The sequence below is a fragment of the Suncus etruscus genome, chromosome 1, assembly GCF_024139225.1.
Source record: "Suncus etruscus isolate mSunEtr1 chromosome 1, mSunEtr1.pri.cur, whole genome shotgun sequence".
In the NCBI taxonomy this organism is placed as follows: Eukaryota; Metazoa; Chordata; class Mammalia; order Eulipotyphla; family Soricidae; genus Suncus; species Suncus etruscus.
Window position 1 is genome coordinate 83,787,836 of NC_064848.1, and position 13,820 is coordinate 83,801,655.

Consider the following 13,820-nt stretch of genomic DNA (forward strand, 5'->3'; position numbering starts at 1 on the left):
AGAGGACTGAGTGATGATGCCTGGCAGCTGGATGGATTGCTGTGGTAAAGGGGGAAAGAGGTGTGTGAGAGAATCACTCGTCCCTTAGGCTGGAGTAAGTTTTAGCGTGCTGTCTACCAGCATAGAAGACAACCCCCCACAACTTTTTTGTTTGTTTGTTTGTTTAGTTTTGGGGTCACACCCAGCAGTGCTCAGGTGTTACTACTGGCTCTATGCTCAGAAATCGCTCCTGGCAAGCTCGGGGGACCATATGGGATGCCGAGATTCAAACCTCCGTCCTTCTGCATGTAAGGCAAATTGCCTTACCTCCATGCTATATCTCTCCAGCCCCCCCCCCACAACCCCCCAACTTTTAAGAAATTTTTCATGAGTTAAAAAAGTCATCTTAGGGGACCGGAGAGATAGCACAGCAGCGTTTGCCTTGCAAGCAGCCGATCCAGGACCAAAGGTGGCTGGTTCAAATCCCGGTGTCCCATATGGTCCCCCGTGTCTGCCAGGAGCTATTTCTGAGCAGACAGCCAGGAGTAACCCCTGAGCACCGCCAGGTGTGGCCCAAAAACCAAACACCAAAAACCAAAAAAAAAAAAAAAAAAAAAAGTCATCTTATATGCTGAAAAATACGGTATATAAAGTTTTTAGAGATATGACATGATTAGAGCTGGGTTTTGGGGTTGGTTTTTTTTGTTTTGTTTTGTTTTTTAAATTACCTTGCATTGAAAACTGTTGTGTGTACTGAATACAAACTTAATAAATAAAAAAAGGGAACATCAACCATTTTCCATGACTAGTTATCAAAGGAACAGAATACCATTTCTCATAAAGGGCATACTTCCAAAAGAGAAAAAATATATACTTACGTTATACAAATGTGATGTACAAATTGTAGGGATAATGTTCTTAATTTTGAATTCGTATTTGTACCAAAAAGTCCATCATATACTACCTATAAAAAAGGAACAATGTCAAGTGCAACTTACACTCTCCAATCTAGGATTTAACAGCAGACCTATGGCTCTAATTATTGTTCAAGATTACTATGGGGGTAGGGAGGCCAGTAATATGGAAGATGGTCGCTAAGAGCTGGGAGGAGGCAGTAGACAACAAGGAAATCCAAATCTCCCAATGTGCCCATTGTGATTCAGGACAGCCTTCCCACAGGGCCTCCTCCACAGATCTGAATCCTCAAGAGGGCCACCAGCATGGTGTGGTCAGCAGCCCCAACTCCACCAGAAGGCCCACCCTTCCTTTCAAGTCCTTAGCACAGCGAGAGGCAGAGGATGCCAAGGCCCAGAAACGGGCAACGCCAGTCCTGAGGAGGAGCAGGAGAAACCCATCCTCGACAACAACCAGAAGACAGCAAGCAGCCCAATAATGTGATCAGACAGCCCTTGGATCCTGATGGGTCACAAGGCTTCAAACAGTGCAGATAAATGCAGACAAGAAGGCAGACTGAATTTTGTGGGCTCATTTTTGGCTCTCAGCCCTGCCCTGTGGGGATGTAGGACCAAACCAGTAAGCCATGTCCCTCTACATCTTCCCCGTCATAGGAAGCGCCAGCTGCAGGTAGAGTCAGAAACTAATACCCTACACAGCCTATACTGTGTGAAGCCAGGAGAGACAGAACATCAGTCTTTATGAACCCACAGTATTGCAATTGTGCCCACAAGCTGTTCTGAGGATTCATTTCCTCTAGGAGCAGATCAGGGGAAGGCTGGCTGCTATCTTCTCATTCTACTGCCTTCTGTCTCCACATTCTCAGTGTACAGTGTCCATCCCTCATGTAATTATGATGTCTGTCTCAAGGCGAGGCTGTCCTTGGCAGCGGAAGATGGTGGAAGTGATAGACCATGTGGGAGGCTAGCAGTGCTGAGTGTTCAGCCCTTAGGACCACCTGTTCTTGTCCCTCCTTTAGCAGAGCAAAAGGGAAGGCTGACTGCTGGTGTTTACATTGAGGATATAGCAGGGATCAGTTTTGCTATCTCCCTGAGACGAAAGATTGGGCTCTGTTTGATGTTTGCCTTCACCAGCAGTCATACCCTTCGCTTCCCAGATGGAGAGGTGGCAGGCAAATAAAAGGAGAAGAAATTAAAAAAAAATTACTATGGGTCCTTTTATGTTTATAATTACTTTATTTTTTTAGTGAAGCAAGATAATTTTATTGAAAGATAAAAATGAGAGAGAAAGAGAAAAATACATGTTCAAGAGAGAACTCAGACTTCTCCAGAGGGAGGGAAAAAAACCTACTGTGGGTCTTTTTAATGTAGATAAAACTTTTAGCTAACTGCCTTCAGAAGTCATTCAATAGCTTCAGGAGTCTGGAATAATAAGCATAATGATTGACAAAGCTATCCAACTGATGGGCTACCAATATGAAGCAGTGTGGGCCACACTGCAGCAGGTTACCAATGTGTCCCTCTGTGTTGCACTTGGGGACATTAACTTGCAAATGAGATCATTTTGATAAAATTAAGTTTTCTATTCATATTTGGTTGTTCAAAACAGATTATAATAAAAGCTTCAAGGAAAATATAAAAGTTACAAAGTTCTAGAGGTTTTAAATAGGGTACAAATATACCTCATAGTCATGTCACATGATAAATGAATCCAGTGAAACACCCAGAGGATTGATATATTAAACAATATTATCAAAGACATCTAACTCTTCAAATTCCTAGTATTTATAAGAAAGATGGCCTTATATTAAATAGTCTTTTTAGTCTGGCTTCTAAAAATAGCAATAAAATATCACTGAACCCAGAATAGTACTGAATGAACATATTCTACATAAATGTATAAGTGACACTATGCAAGGTGTCGAAATTAAACAAAAAAAGACAAGCATTGCTTTAGGACATTCAATTTTGTTAAGTTAAATGTACTTACATTATACACAATATAGTATAACACATAATCATGAGCTAATTATTGGGAAAATTAACTTTCAGAAAACTATTCTGATAACACTACTTACGAAATAATGTGGGAAGATAATATAAACAAAAGAATGAAAACACTAATTTTTGGTAGGAAAAATGCATGGAATACACACACACACACACACAATGGCACACACACACACACACACACAAAAGAATTATGCTAGCTATGTTTTCTTGATGTTCAAAAATCAAGGTAGGGGGCTGAAGCAGTGGTGCGGAGTGATAAGGGTCTGCCTTGCCGGTGCTACCCTGGAACAAACTACAGTTCAATCCCTTGGTGTCCCATATGATCCCCCAAGCGAGAAGTGATGTCTGAGCACATAGCCAGGAGTAACCCCTGAGTGTCACTGGGTATGGTCCCCCCCCCCAAAAAAAAATCAAGGAAAGTAATGTATGCTTAGTTATACATTTAGCATGAGGAAAGAATGTTAAAGTCAGGGATTCAGTAACAAACTGGTGGGGAAGGAAGAGATAAAGGCAACTATAGAGGGAATGGTAATGCTGTCAGTAGTGAAGAACAGAGAGAGAGAAAGAGAGAGAGAGAGAGAGAGAGAGAGAGAGAGAGAGAGAGAGAGAGAGAGAGAGAGAGAGAGAGAGAGAGAGAGGAGAAAAAGAAGAGAGAGGAGAGAGAAAGAGGAGAGAGAGAGAATATAGGAGTTGGGAATGGGTCAGTGGGACAGCACTGCAACTTTCCAACTTTGGTGGTGGAACTAATGCATAGGAGTAATAACCTAACACCTGAAACTGCTTGTAAACTAATAAAAATCTTAAAATGACAGAAAATAATCTGGCTGCAGTCAAGGGTACAGAGACAAAGATAAGGTGAAAGAACTCTTACAATAATCAAAACAAGAAATGGCAGAGTGAATCAGTATTGGGTTTTGTATAGAGACAAAAATATAGGAGGATATAGAAGGAGGGATATAGAAGGATAAAGAGAATTTGTATCATCCTACAGGGTTTTAGTTAAGGCTATCACATTTACTCACAAAAGCCAAGTTTGGTAACACCATTTCTGAAGAAAAGCCACTCAGAAAGTCATTACTATGAAAGAAATAATCTCCATATAAGCAGAGGTGAAAGTTAATTATATATATATATATATATAATAGAAGTTTTGTTTTTTTGTTTTTTTTTTTTTTTGGTTTTTGGGTCACACCCAGCAGTGCTCAGGGGTTACTACTGGCTGTCTGCTCAGAAATAGCTCCTGGCAGGCACGGGGGACCATATGGGACACCGGGATTCGAACCAACCACCTTTGGTCCTGGATTGGCTGCTTGCAAGGCAAACGCCACTGTGCTATCTCTCCGGGCCCTATAATACAAGTTTTAAAAATTATTGTTAAACTTAAGGTAGAAAAAATTGTTATACACATTCAGTGTATCTCCTGACTTATGTACCGTATGCAATGTACCTCCAACAATATTTATTTCACTAATTAATACAAGAAAAAAATTGACAAGCCAGCCATTTTTCTCTAGAAAGAATAACCGACAATCCAGAGCCAACTGCCATGTCTGCTCAAGTGGCCAATGCCATAGATCCACCTAACTCTTAAAAGAAAAGCGAAGTTATTAGCGAAAACTCAGGAATACACCAGCTTCACATTGCATGAGAGCCCTCGCATCTGAACACAGCAGACCCACCCTACAACTATAGCAAAAAACAATGAACCAGTTTTACTGTCTTTCCACTAATTTTTGAGACTCCTACCTAGTTACCCAAAAACTGCAGGGTTGGTTTGGAACCAGAGTAGGTCACCTCCATCCTCCTGCACCCCACGCCACACACACCTCAGTACTTCCAGAAGTCCTAGCAGCCATACCTGTGAATCACCACTGTCACACTATGAGCTCATCAGCCCAGCTCCACAGATCCTCATAGTTCTTGGACCACACAACACACCCATACTTTTAATAATGACTTCCCAGTACAAATATACCAAATTAGATGTGAAATTATCATAGTAGCCACAGAAACTCAGCAAACAAAACCAACAACAGAAAGTTCAACTTGCACTGAACAGCTTAATAAACCTTCAGGCGCTTACATAATGACCCCATTGTGAGATGACAATTTTCATAAAGTTTTTCTTTTTTTTTCCAGTAATTGATTAATATTTAGTTGTACCAAGCAGTATTAAGTAAATGATTTGTACCCGCCAAGGGCAGGCTTCAGAGACGTTGGGAACTCAGGACAAAGATAGAGGTAATGTTACACTGGAGATGGGATTAGTGTTGAAATATTAAATGCCAGAGATAGCTGTATTATAAGCAACTCTATAAAACATAGTGCTTAAAATAAATTTGATTCAGAGGTAAATAAGTAACTTACCTGAATATTAGCTGGAAATGTTTCTGCAGCTTGTCTAGAACGAAGGAGATGGGGGACAATCTTTAACTTGACCCTTGTACTGACTGGGTCTCTTTTCAGTTCTGGTTTCAAAACTGCTCCCTGTCCAAAAAAAAGGTTTGATTATAACTCAGTATTCCAAGTATCTGAATTGAAAAACTCCTAAAAAGAACTGTCAGTGGTATCTCAGGCTTTTATTTCAAAGAGTTCATTATGCCCTTAAAAACTGTTCAAGATTTCAATGAGTTTTTATTTATATTAGAGAATCTATCAATATATACTAAGAAGAAATTAAAACTGAGAAATTCCTACATGTTTATTGACTTCAAAATAAAATTGGGGACCAAAATGATTGTACAGATGTTAAGACACTTGCCTTGCACACAGTGGACAAGGGTTCAATCCCCAGCACTACACAGGATCCCCCTTAGCAATCTCCATGAGTAAGCCCTGATCACTGCTGGGTGTGACCCAAAAAAAATAACATCGATGGCTAAGGAGATGACTCAAGTGGTATACTTATTAGATGTATGAGAGAGAGAAGAAGGGGGGGAAGGGAGGGAACAAGAGGAGGGAGAGGAGAGGGGAAGGGAATAAAGAGGAAAGGAGGGTAAGAGAGGGGAGAAGAAAAGAGAAGAGGAGGGGAGAAGAGGGAAGAAGAGAGGAGGGGAGAAGAGGGAAGAGGAGAGGAGAAAAGAGAGGAGGGGAGGGGAAGAGAGAGCAGGGGAGCGGAGAGGAAGAAGAAAAAGGGGAGGGGAGGGAAAGAGAAGAAATGGAGGGGAGGGGAGGAGGACTATCTAGAGGAATAATGTTTCCTTTGCTCATAGATGCCTTCCTCTGCACTACATAGACATACAAGTGCATCACACACACCACAAATAATAACAATATCAATAAGACTAGGAATATAGTTTAAAGAGCACAGCTTTGGTGTATTATAAGGACTTGAATTCAATCTGATGCAAAAAAAAAAAGATTTATATTAAGAAACCCATTATCTATTTTCACACACAGGAATCTCACAGAAAGGGGCACTCACTCACTCAGATCTGTGGCCCAGGGGAAACAGACCTGAGGTTAGCTGCTTGGGCTCAGCAATACAGAGCTTCTCTGGCTCAGGAGTGTTTAGAGGTAACCTGGTAGAACTAAGGGCCCACTCCCAGAAATTGATTTGAGCTATACAATATGAGATCAAACACAGACCATCACACATGCAAGGACTCCATTTTTTGAGCCAGCTCCCCAAAAATAACATTTATAAAAATTTCTTTTGTCCGGGGCCGGAGAGATAGCATGGAGGTAAAGTGTTTGCCTTTCATGCAGGAGGTCATCGGTTCAAATCCCATCGCCCCATATGGTCCCCTGTGCCTGCCAGGAGCAATTTCTGAGCCTGGAGCCAGGAATAACCCCTGAGCACTGCTGGGTGTGACCCAAAAAAAACAAAAAAAAAACAAAAAAAAAAATTTCTTTTGTCCAAAGGAAAAGGGAAAATTAGTGCTAAGAGAGCTTTGTTTTTTACATTTTCCATAACTCTACCTTAAATGAAGAAACAGTTGAAGTACTTGGGAGGAAACCCAGTTAACGGTGTTGAAAAAATAAAGATGACTTAACCCTTTTCAGATAACTAGCTATTTTTAATTCTGTAGCAAAACTTGATAAACAGTATGTTCTTAAAATTAGTTGCCATTTGGATTTGAAACTCTACCAATGAAGTTTTGCCTTTCATTACACTAAATACAACCACTGGTCTACCTTAAACACTGAATGACTACCTTTACCCTGTACACTTCATAAAAATAATTAATGCAGTTAGATAGTACAAGGGTTAAAGAAGTGCTTTTTGCAAACAACCAATTTTTTTTTACCTTTTTTGAAACTACAAAAGTTTGCTGATCACCAATCTTGACAATATATCATCACTATTTAAACACCAGATCAATTTTTATTACCAGATTTTAATCTTCCTAGGCTACAATGATTTGAAATTAGTACTTCCTGTATCATGGAGTTCAGCTTAAATCGTAACTAAGAGAAATGTTCAAACGCACAGCGCTCATGTCAACAAGGTACTTTTAAGGACGATACCCAAATAGCCAAAATGGTGTCAAAAACACAGTGGTTACAATGTGATTGTAAGTGGTCAACTTGGGCTCAATCCCTGGCACCCTATAGGGTTGGTCCCCATCCCCCACCAGCCCTGCCAGGAATGATCCCTGGGCAGCCCAGGGTATAGCCCAAAAAGAAAAACAAAAGAATAAAAACAAAACAACCTACCTCTTTTGTCTTCAGTGGTATATCTCCAAGGTATACCTTGTACATCTTATTAATGATGGCAGGATTATTCCAGTCAATTAAGCTATAGAAGGTTGAACAGTTGGTCAAAATTATTTTTCTTCACACTTCAATTATTTCAAGTAATCATAGCCCCTTCCTTATATTTGTAACCAAAAAAAAAGTGTTAGAAACACAAATGAAATGTGCAACTAACAATGTAGAAAAGAAAACTATCTTCTACTGATGTTAGCTCTAAACTGACAAAAAAAGTGGCTAATCCCACTCTGAATCAAGAGATCATCGTGTTCAAGTACACAGTTTAGTATCAAACAAGGAAGTAGGGGCAGAATAATAGCACAGTAGGTAGGGCATTTTGCTTTGCACACAGCCTAACTTGGTTGGATCCACAATATCTCATCTGCTCCTCCAAGCCTGCCACGCATAACTTCTGAGTGCAGAGCCGGGAGTAGTAACCTGAGTGCCACAGGGTGTGGCAAAACACACACACACACACACACACACACACACACACACACACACACACACACACAAACGGAAATAGGCTGTAGTCCACCTTCAGGGTCAAAGCCAATCAACTTTCTTACAGAACTAAGCTACACTGGGCTAGCTCAAAAGCCAAGGTGTGAGTCTTTATTCTATTTAATCACCTGGAAACTCAAAAATGAGATTTTTTTTTTTTTTTTTTTTGGTTTTTGGGCCACACCTGGCGGTGCTCAGGGGTTACTCCTGGCTGTCTGCTCAGAAATAGCTCCTGGCAGGCACGGGGGACCATATGGGACACCGGGATTCGAACCAACCACCTTTGGTCCTGGATTGGCTGCTTGCAAGGCAAACGCCGCTGTGCTATCTCTCCGGGCCCGAGAAATTTTTTTTTTACCCATTAAAGTCACGGTCCTGTTAGGTTTGCAAAATTTCTCTGATACTGTGTGATTGCTGTATGAGTACTGAATGAGTGCTGTATGATTCCCAAATATCTCTTATCTTTCAGCACATCCCTGCAGCTTTAGCACCTAATTCTTTAGTGCAGTTGTATTGCCATCAGTCACTAAGACCCATTCCCACTTGGGAGACCCAGTAAGATGAGGGCCCAGGACATAGCTCGAAGGACAAATAGGCCTGTTCTGCATGTAGAGGACCTGTGAAAAAAATCTATGCCACTATCTGGTACCCAAGAATCATCAGGAAGACCCTACCAAGCATGGAATCAGGAGTAGCCAAAAAAAAAATAAAATAAAATAAAAAGATTAGAAGAACAATAAAGAATATGAATAGTGATTGGCATCTACCATACACAGCAGCCCTCACCCAATCATGTTATAAATCTAACAACTATGCAATAAATAAGACTGACTATATACTGAGACTGCTTTTCATCTATACTGTATTTGTAAAAATACAATTAATCATTCTGTCTATATACCATTTTTTTTGTTTGTTTTTTTGGGGGGTCACACCCAGCAGTACTCAGGAGTTACTCCTGACTCCACGCTTAGAAATCGCTCCTGGCAGGCACGGGGACCATATGGGATGCCAGGATTCGAACCAATGACCTTCTGCATGAAAGGCAAACGCCTTACCTCCATGCTATCTCTCCGGCCCCTATATACCATTTTTTAAATCTACACTTCTTTCAGTTTATCTATCTCCCTTGACAGCCCACAATCCTGCTGTTCTCAAAGAAATTCTACAATTCTATTTTAGTTATTATTCATCAATATCTTTTCTCAATTGACTGCTATTAACACAAGCTGCACTATGACCAAATCTGTAACATTTTTCTAAATATTTTTCTTCTCGATGATTCTCTTAAGACTAAATTCCCAGATGTTTCAAGATGGTTGTATCTTTTACAACCATTTCTACAAACTATCTCCCACAATTTATTTCAATTTATATAATCCAATCAAGGTATTTTATCAACAGTTGTGATAACTTAAATAGAACTTAGGAACTGCTAGGCAATTTTATTTATCAATGGAAATAAAATGGTGTCTCAGTATCTTACTTCGCATTCATAGATCTCTTTTGTTTTTGTTTCTGGGCCACACCTGGCAGTGCTGAGGACTTACTCCTGGATCTAAAGTCAGGGATCACTCCTAGTGGGGGCTGAGGAGAATGAAATTATATGAATTAAACCCTGAGGGTGCTGGGTGTGGCCCCAAAAAAGGAAGAAACTAATGGGGTGCCATGGATTAGACCAGGATTGCCATAAGTAAGGCAAGCACATGACCCACTGTACAATCTCTCCAGCCTTTCACTTTTTTATGTTTTCTATTTTGTTTGAGGGCTATTTTTAAGACTTATTCCTAGCTCTGGGCTTAAGGATCACTCCTGACAGCCTTGGAAAACATATATAGGGTGCCAGAGATCAAATACTGGTCAACAGTACTCATGGCAAGAGCCTTTCCTACTGTACTCTCTCTCCAACCACTCATTTGATTTCTTAGAGAATTATTTCTTTTTTTAATAATAATCTTTATTTCCTATTATTCTTAATATAATCCTTTATTTTAATAAAATTTTTATTTAAGCACCATGATTACAAGCATGATTGTAGTTGGATTTCAGGCATAAACAGAACACCCCTCTTCAATAGTGCAACATATCCACCACAAATGCCCCCCTCCCTCCTTCCCAACCCCTGCCTGTATTCGAGACAGGCATTCCACTTCTCTCACTCATTACCATTGTCATGATAGTTGTTAGTGTAGTTATTTCCCTAATTGCACTCACTACCCCTGTGGTGAGCTTCATATTGTGAGCGGTTGGTCCTTCTATAAAGAACATTTCTAGGAAGTTAAATAATTTTTGCATTTCTTCATGTAGATTAATATCTATTCAGCCCCTCTTTTTAGACCCAATTTTCAGCGTCATTAATCAAAATACCTATAACGTTATTTACTAAAACCAATCTCAAATGGTTTAAAATAAAACAATTTAAAAAAAAGCACCTTAGGGGCCCGGAGAGATAGCACAGCGGCATTTGCCTTGCAAGCAGCCAATCCAGGACCAAAGGTGGTTGGTTCAAATCCCGGTGTCCTATATGGTCCCCCATGCCTGCCAAGAGCTATTTCTGAGCAGACAGCCAGGAGTAACCCCTGAACACCACCGGGTGTGGCCCAAAAACCAAAAATATAAAAAAATAAAAATAAACACCTTAGGTTATAAAACAACTTCAAAGCCTCCACACCCAAAATCTACCATAGCAAGGCACCCAGCTCCATACTATATATGCCACTATACCATCCCAGGTAGATCACCCAGCTGAAAATTCCAGAATTTCTCAGAACAGGGTCGGGTGGATTCCCTCTGTTCAAATAGGCCTGATAGCCTCGGTAGATCCCTCACCCAAACTTCACCATAGCAAGATGCCCAGATCCACAATTCCCAAAATAGCAGTGTGGTGACTCCTAATTTCACCCTTCTCAAGGGCCAGAGAGATAGCACAGTGGTAGGGCGTTTGCTTTGCACACAGCTGACCCAGGACAGACCTGGGTTTGATACCCAGAGTCTATGGTCCCCCAAGCCAGAAGTGATTTCTGAGAGTAGAGCGCTGACAGGAATGACCCAAAAACAATAAAAAAAAAAAAAAAAACACAATGCAGAAAGTGCAGAAAGGAATGCTAAAATAAGAAAGTTCAGGCAGAAATGAAGAGAAGGTATGTGGTAATGGGGGGGGGGGCATTTTATGACTGAAGCCAACTATGAACATGTTAATAACCATGGTACTTAATAAAGACATTATTTAAAAAAAAACTCAATAGAAGCTCTGAAAAGCACATCAACAGCAGCTAAGCAAAAGGCTAAGGAGATTCAAGATGAGATTAAGAAAACCACTAGAAAATAATAAGGAAATAGTCTGAAAAAAAAATGAGCAGCATACCAGAAATATGGAATGAGCTCAAAAAGAAAAATATAATAATCAGGGCCGGAGAGATAGTACAGCGGTGTTTGCCTTGCAAGCAGCTGATCCAGGACCTAAGGTGGTTGGTTCGAATCCGGGAGTCCCATATGGTGCCCCGTGCGGCCAGAAGTTATTTCTGAGCAGACAGCCAGGAGTAACCTCTGAGTGATGCCGAGTGTGGCCCAAAAACCAAAAAAAATAAAATAAAATAAAATAAAATAAAATAAAATAAAATAAAATAAAAAGAAAAATATAATAATCATCAGTGTCCTTGAAGAACAGGAAGTCAAATTAAATGAAAAATGTTATTTAAAGAAATCATAGACAGAAATTGCCTAGATATGAAGGTCCAGGAGAAAATAGACCCAATTTGGAAAACTCCAAGGCAGTGTCTTCAAAATGAAAAATTCTGAAAATAGAGAGAGAATACCGAGAAAGCAACATATACACAGAGGTGATCTCATAAGCTTCCTGGCAGATCTACCAAATGATCTCCATGAGCCAGAAAGGAATGGAGGGATTGAGGATGAACAGTCAACAAAATAAGTACTTCATCAAGAATACTCTATCCAGCTAAATTATCACTCAGATTTGAAAGCTTCAAAGATGGACAACAGTTCAGGGAACTCATCATAGCCTTGAGATCATTTTTACAAGAAGCACTACAGGAGCTTCTTTAAAGGATAAGGCAAACTTGTCTGCATATGGCACATTTTTATGAATTAAAATGAATTATTGAATTAATTAAAATTACTTAACTGAAATGAATTAATGCCACATTTATACTGAATGTTATATCATATTAGTCTTCTCAATAATCCCTTTCTTAGGATAAAACACTTTGTACTTTTATAGGCCTATTTAGTTTTCCCCTTTAAATTTTTTTAAATCTTTTCATTCTTACAAAATTTTAGTTTTAGGCTTTCCCTACTTCATGCAAACTCTAAAACATATTAGTGAAAAATTTTAACAAATAGTTTTATTAATGACAGGGAAGACATAATGTCATAAGACATTACCTAATTATCATAAGCTCTTAAGTATAATAAAAGTTAATGCAATATGTATTTATATACAAGAATTGAAACTTATGTATGTAAATGAGTGGGCATTATATTATTTTAAATTTTATTTGCATAGGTTAAAACATAACAATCAGCCAACACAAATATACTTTTATTGATGTATTTCTGATAACTGCATATGTCATTCCTATAGTTTTCCTCTTTCCTTTTTTTTTTTTAACTTTATTTATTTATTTATTTATTTTTGGGCTTGTGGCCACACCTGGCAGCACTCAGGGATTACTCCTGGCTGGGCGTTCAGAAATGGGTCCTGGCAGGCTCGGGGAATCATATGGGAATTAAACCCAGGTCCATCCTGGGTTGGCCACATGCAAAGCAAACAGCCACATGCAGGCAAACATTCTACCGCTGTGCTATCTCTCTGGTGCCCATTCCTCTAGTTTTCTTAAAGTAAGCAACATGAAGTAAATTTGTGCCTGCTAAGGTGGGAAGGAATGGCTGGCGGTAGGACTGACTTTAAGTTATTATATTCCTGAAACAACTATTATGTGTTTTAATAACATCAAAAATATCTAATTAAAAAAATAACTTTAACATTATTGTAAACTATGATATCTCAATTTAAATTTTAGTCTATTACTTTCTGGATATTGACAATTTTCTTAACATCAGCCCTTAAGTTCATTTACCTAGTCAATTCTCTAGTATTCCTAACCTATCCTCTAAGTAGTATTCCTAACCTATTTCATTCTTTAAAATGCATAGGTAAGCAATTTTCTTCTTTCTTTTTTTTTTTTTACATACAGAATTTTACTCCTTAGCATACTTTATTACAAATTTTTATGGTATCATCTCATGAACTGGCTATATCATTACACAAAATTCCAAATAAGTCTATGTTACTTAATGCTTTTAAAGGTCAAATCTAGTCACTCTGTTAAAGTGTGAAGAGGAGTAGCTTACCTTTGCTTGCTCTTCAATTCTAGATCTGCTGCAGTTGCTACACTGTGGCGCGTGTCACTAGAAGCAATCACCAGATGCAGAACAGCTTCCAGTTCAGGCACCTGTTCAGCTTCTATGAATTTCACTATACCCAACTTGCACTGCAGATAAATGAAAAAAGATCAGAGAAGCAAGGAGCATCAATCAGAAGTACTACTTAATATATTTGTTAGGTCATAAACCAAAACTTTAAAACACACACACACAAAACCACAAAAACCAAGTTAAGACTTTCTATTTAGGCTTACAATGTGCCAGGGACATGACACCATACCCACAAACCTACACCCCACAGACACACAT

General features: G+C 39.3%; 1 protein-coding gene and 1 pseudogene across 1 annotated transcript in view; one reads left to right on the top strand and one right to left on the bottom strand.

Moving 5' to 3' along the window:
- The window catches only part of ECPAS (Ecm29 proteasome adaptor and scaffold), a 136,175-nt gene that overhangs the window by 71,532 nt on the left and 50,823 nt on the right, over positions 1-13,820 (bottom strand). Inside the window, 4 exon segments of the mRNA XM_049785173.1 lie at positions 858-943; positions 5,274-5,393; positions 7,566-7,647; positions 13,479-13,618. Coding sequence (XP_049641130.1) covers positions 858-943; positions 5,274-5,393; positions 7,566-7,647; positions 13,479-13,618 — 428 coding nt within the window.
- On the top strand, positions 1,059-1,430 carry LOC126012673 (SUZ domain-containing protein 1-like; annotated as a pseudogene).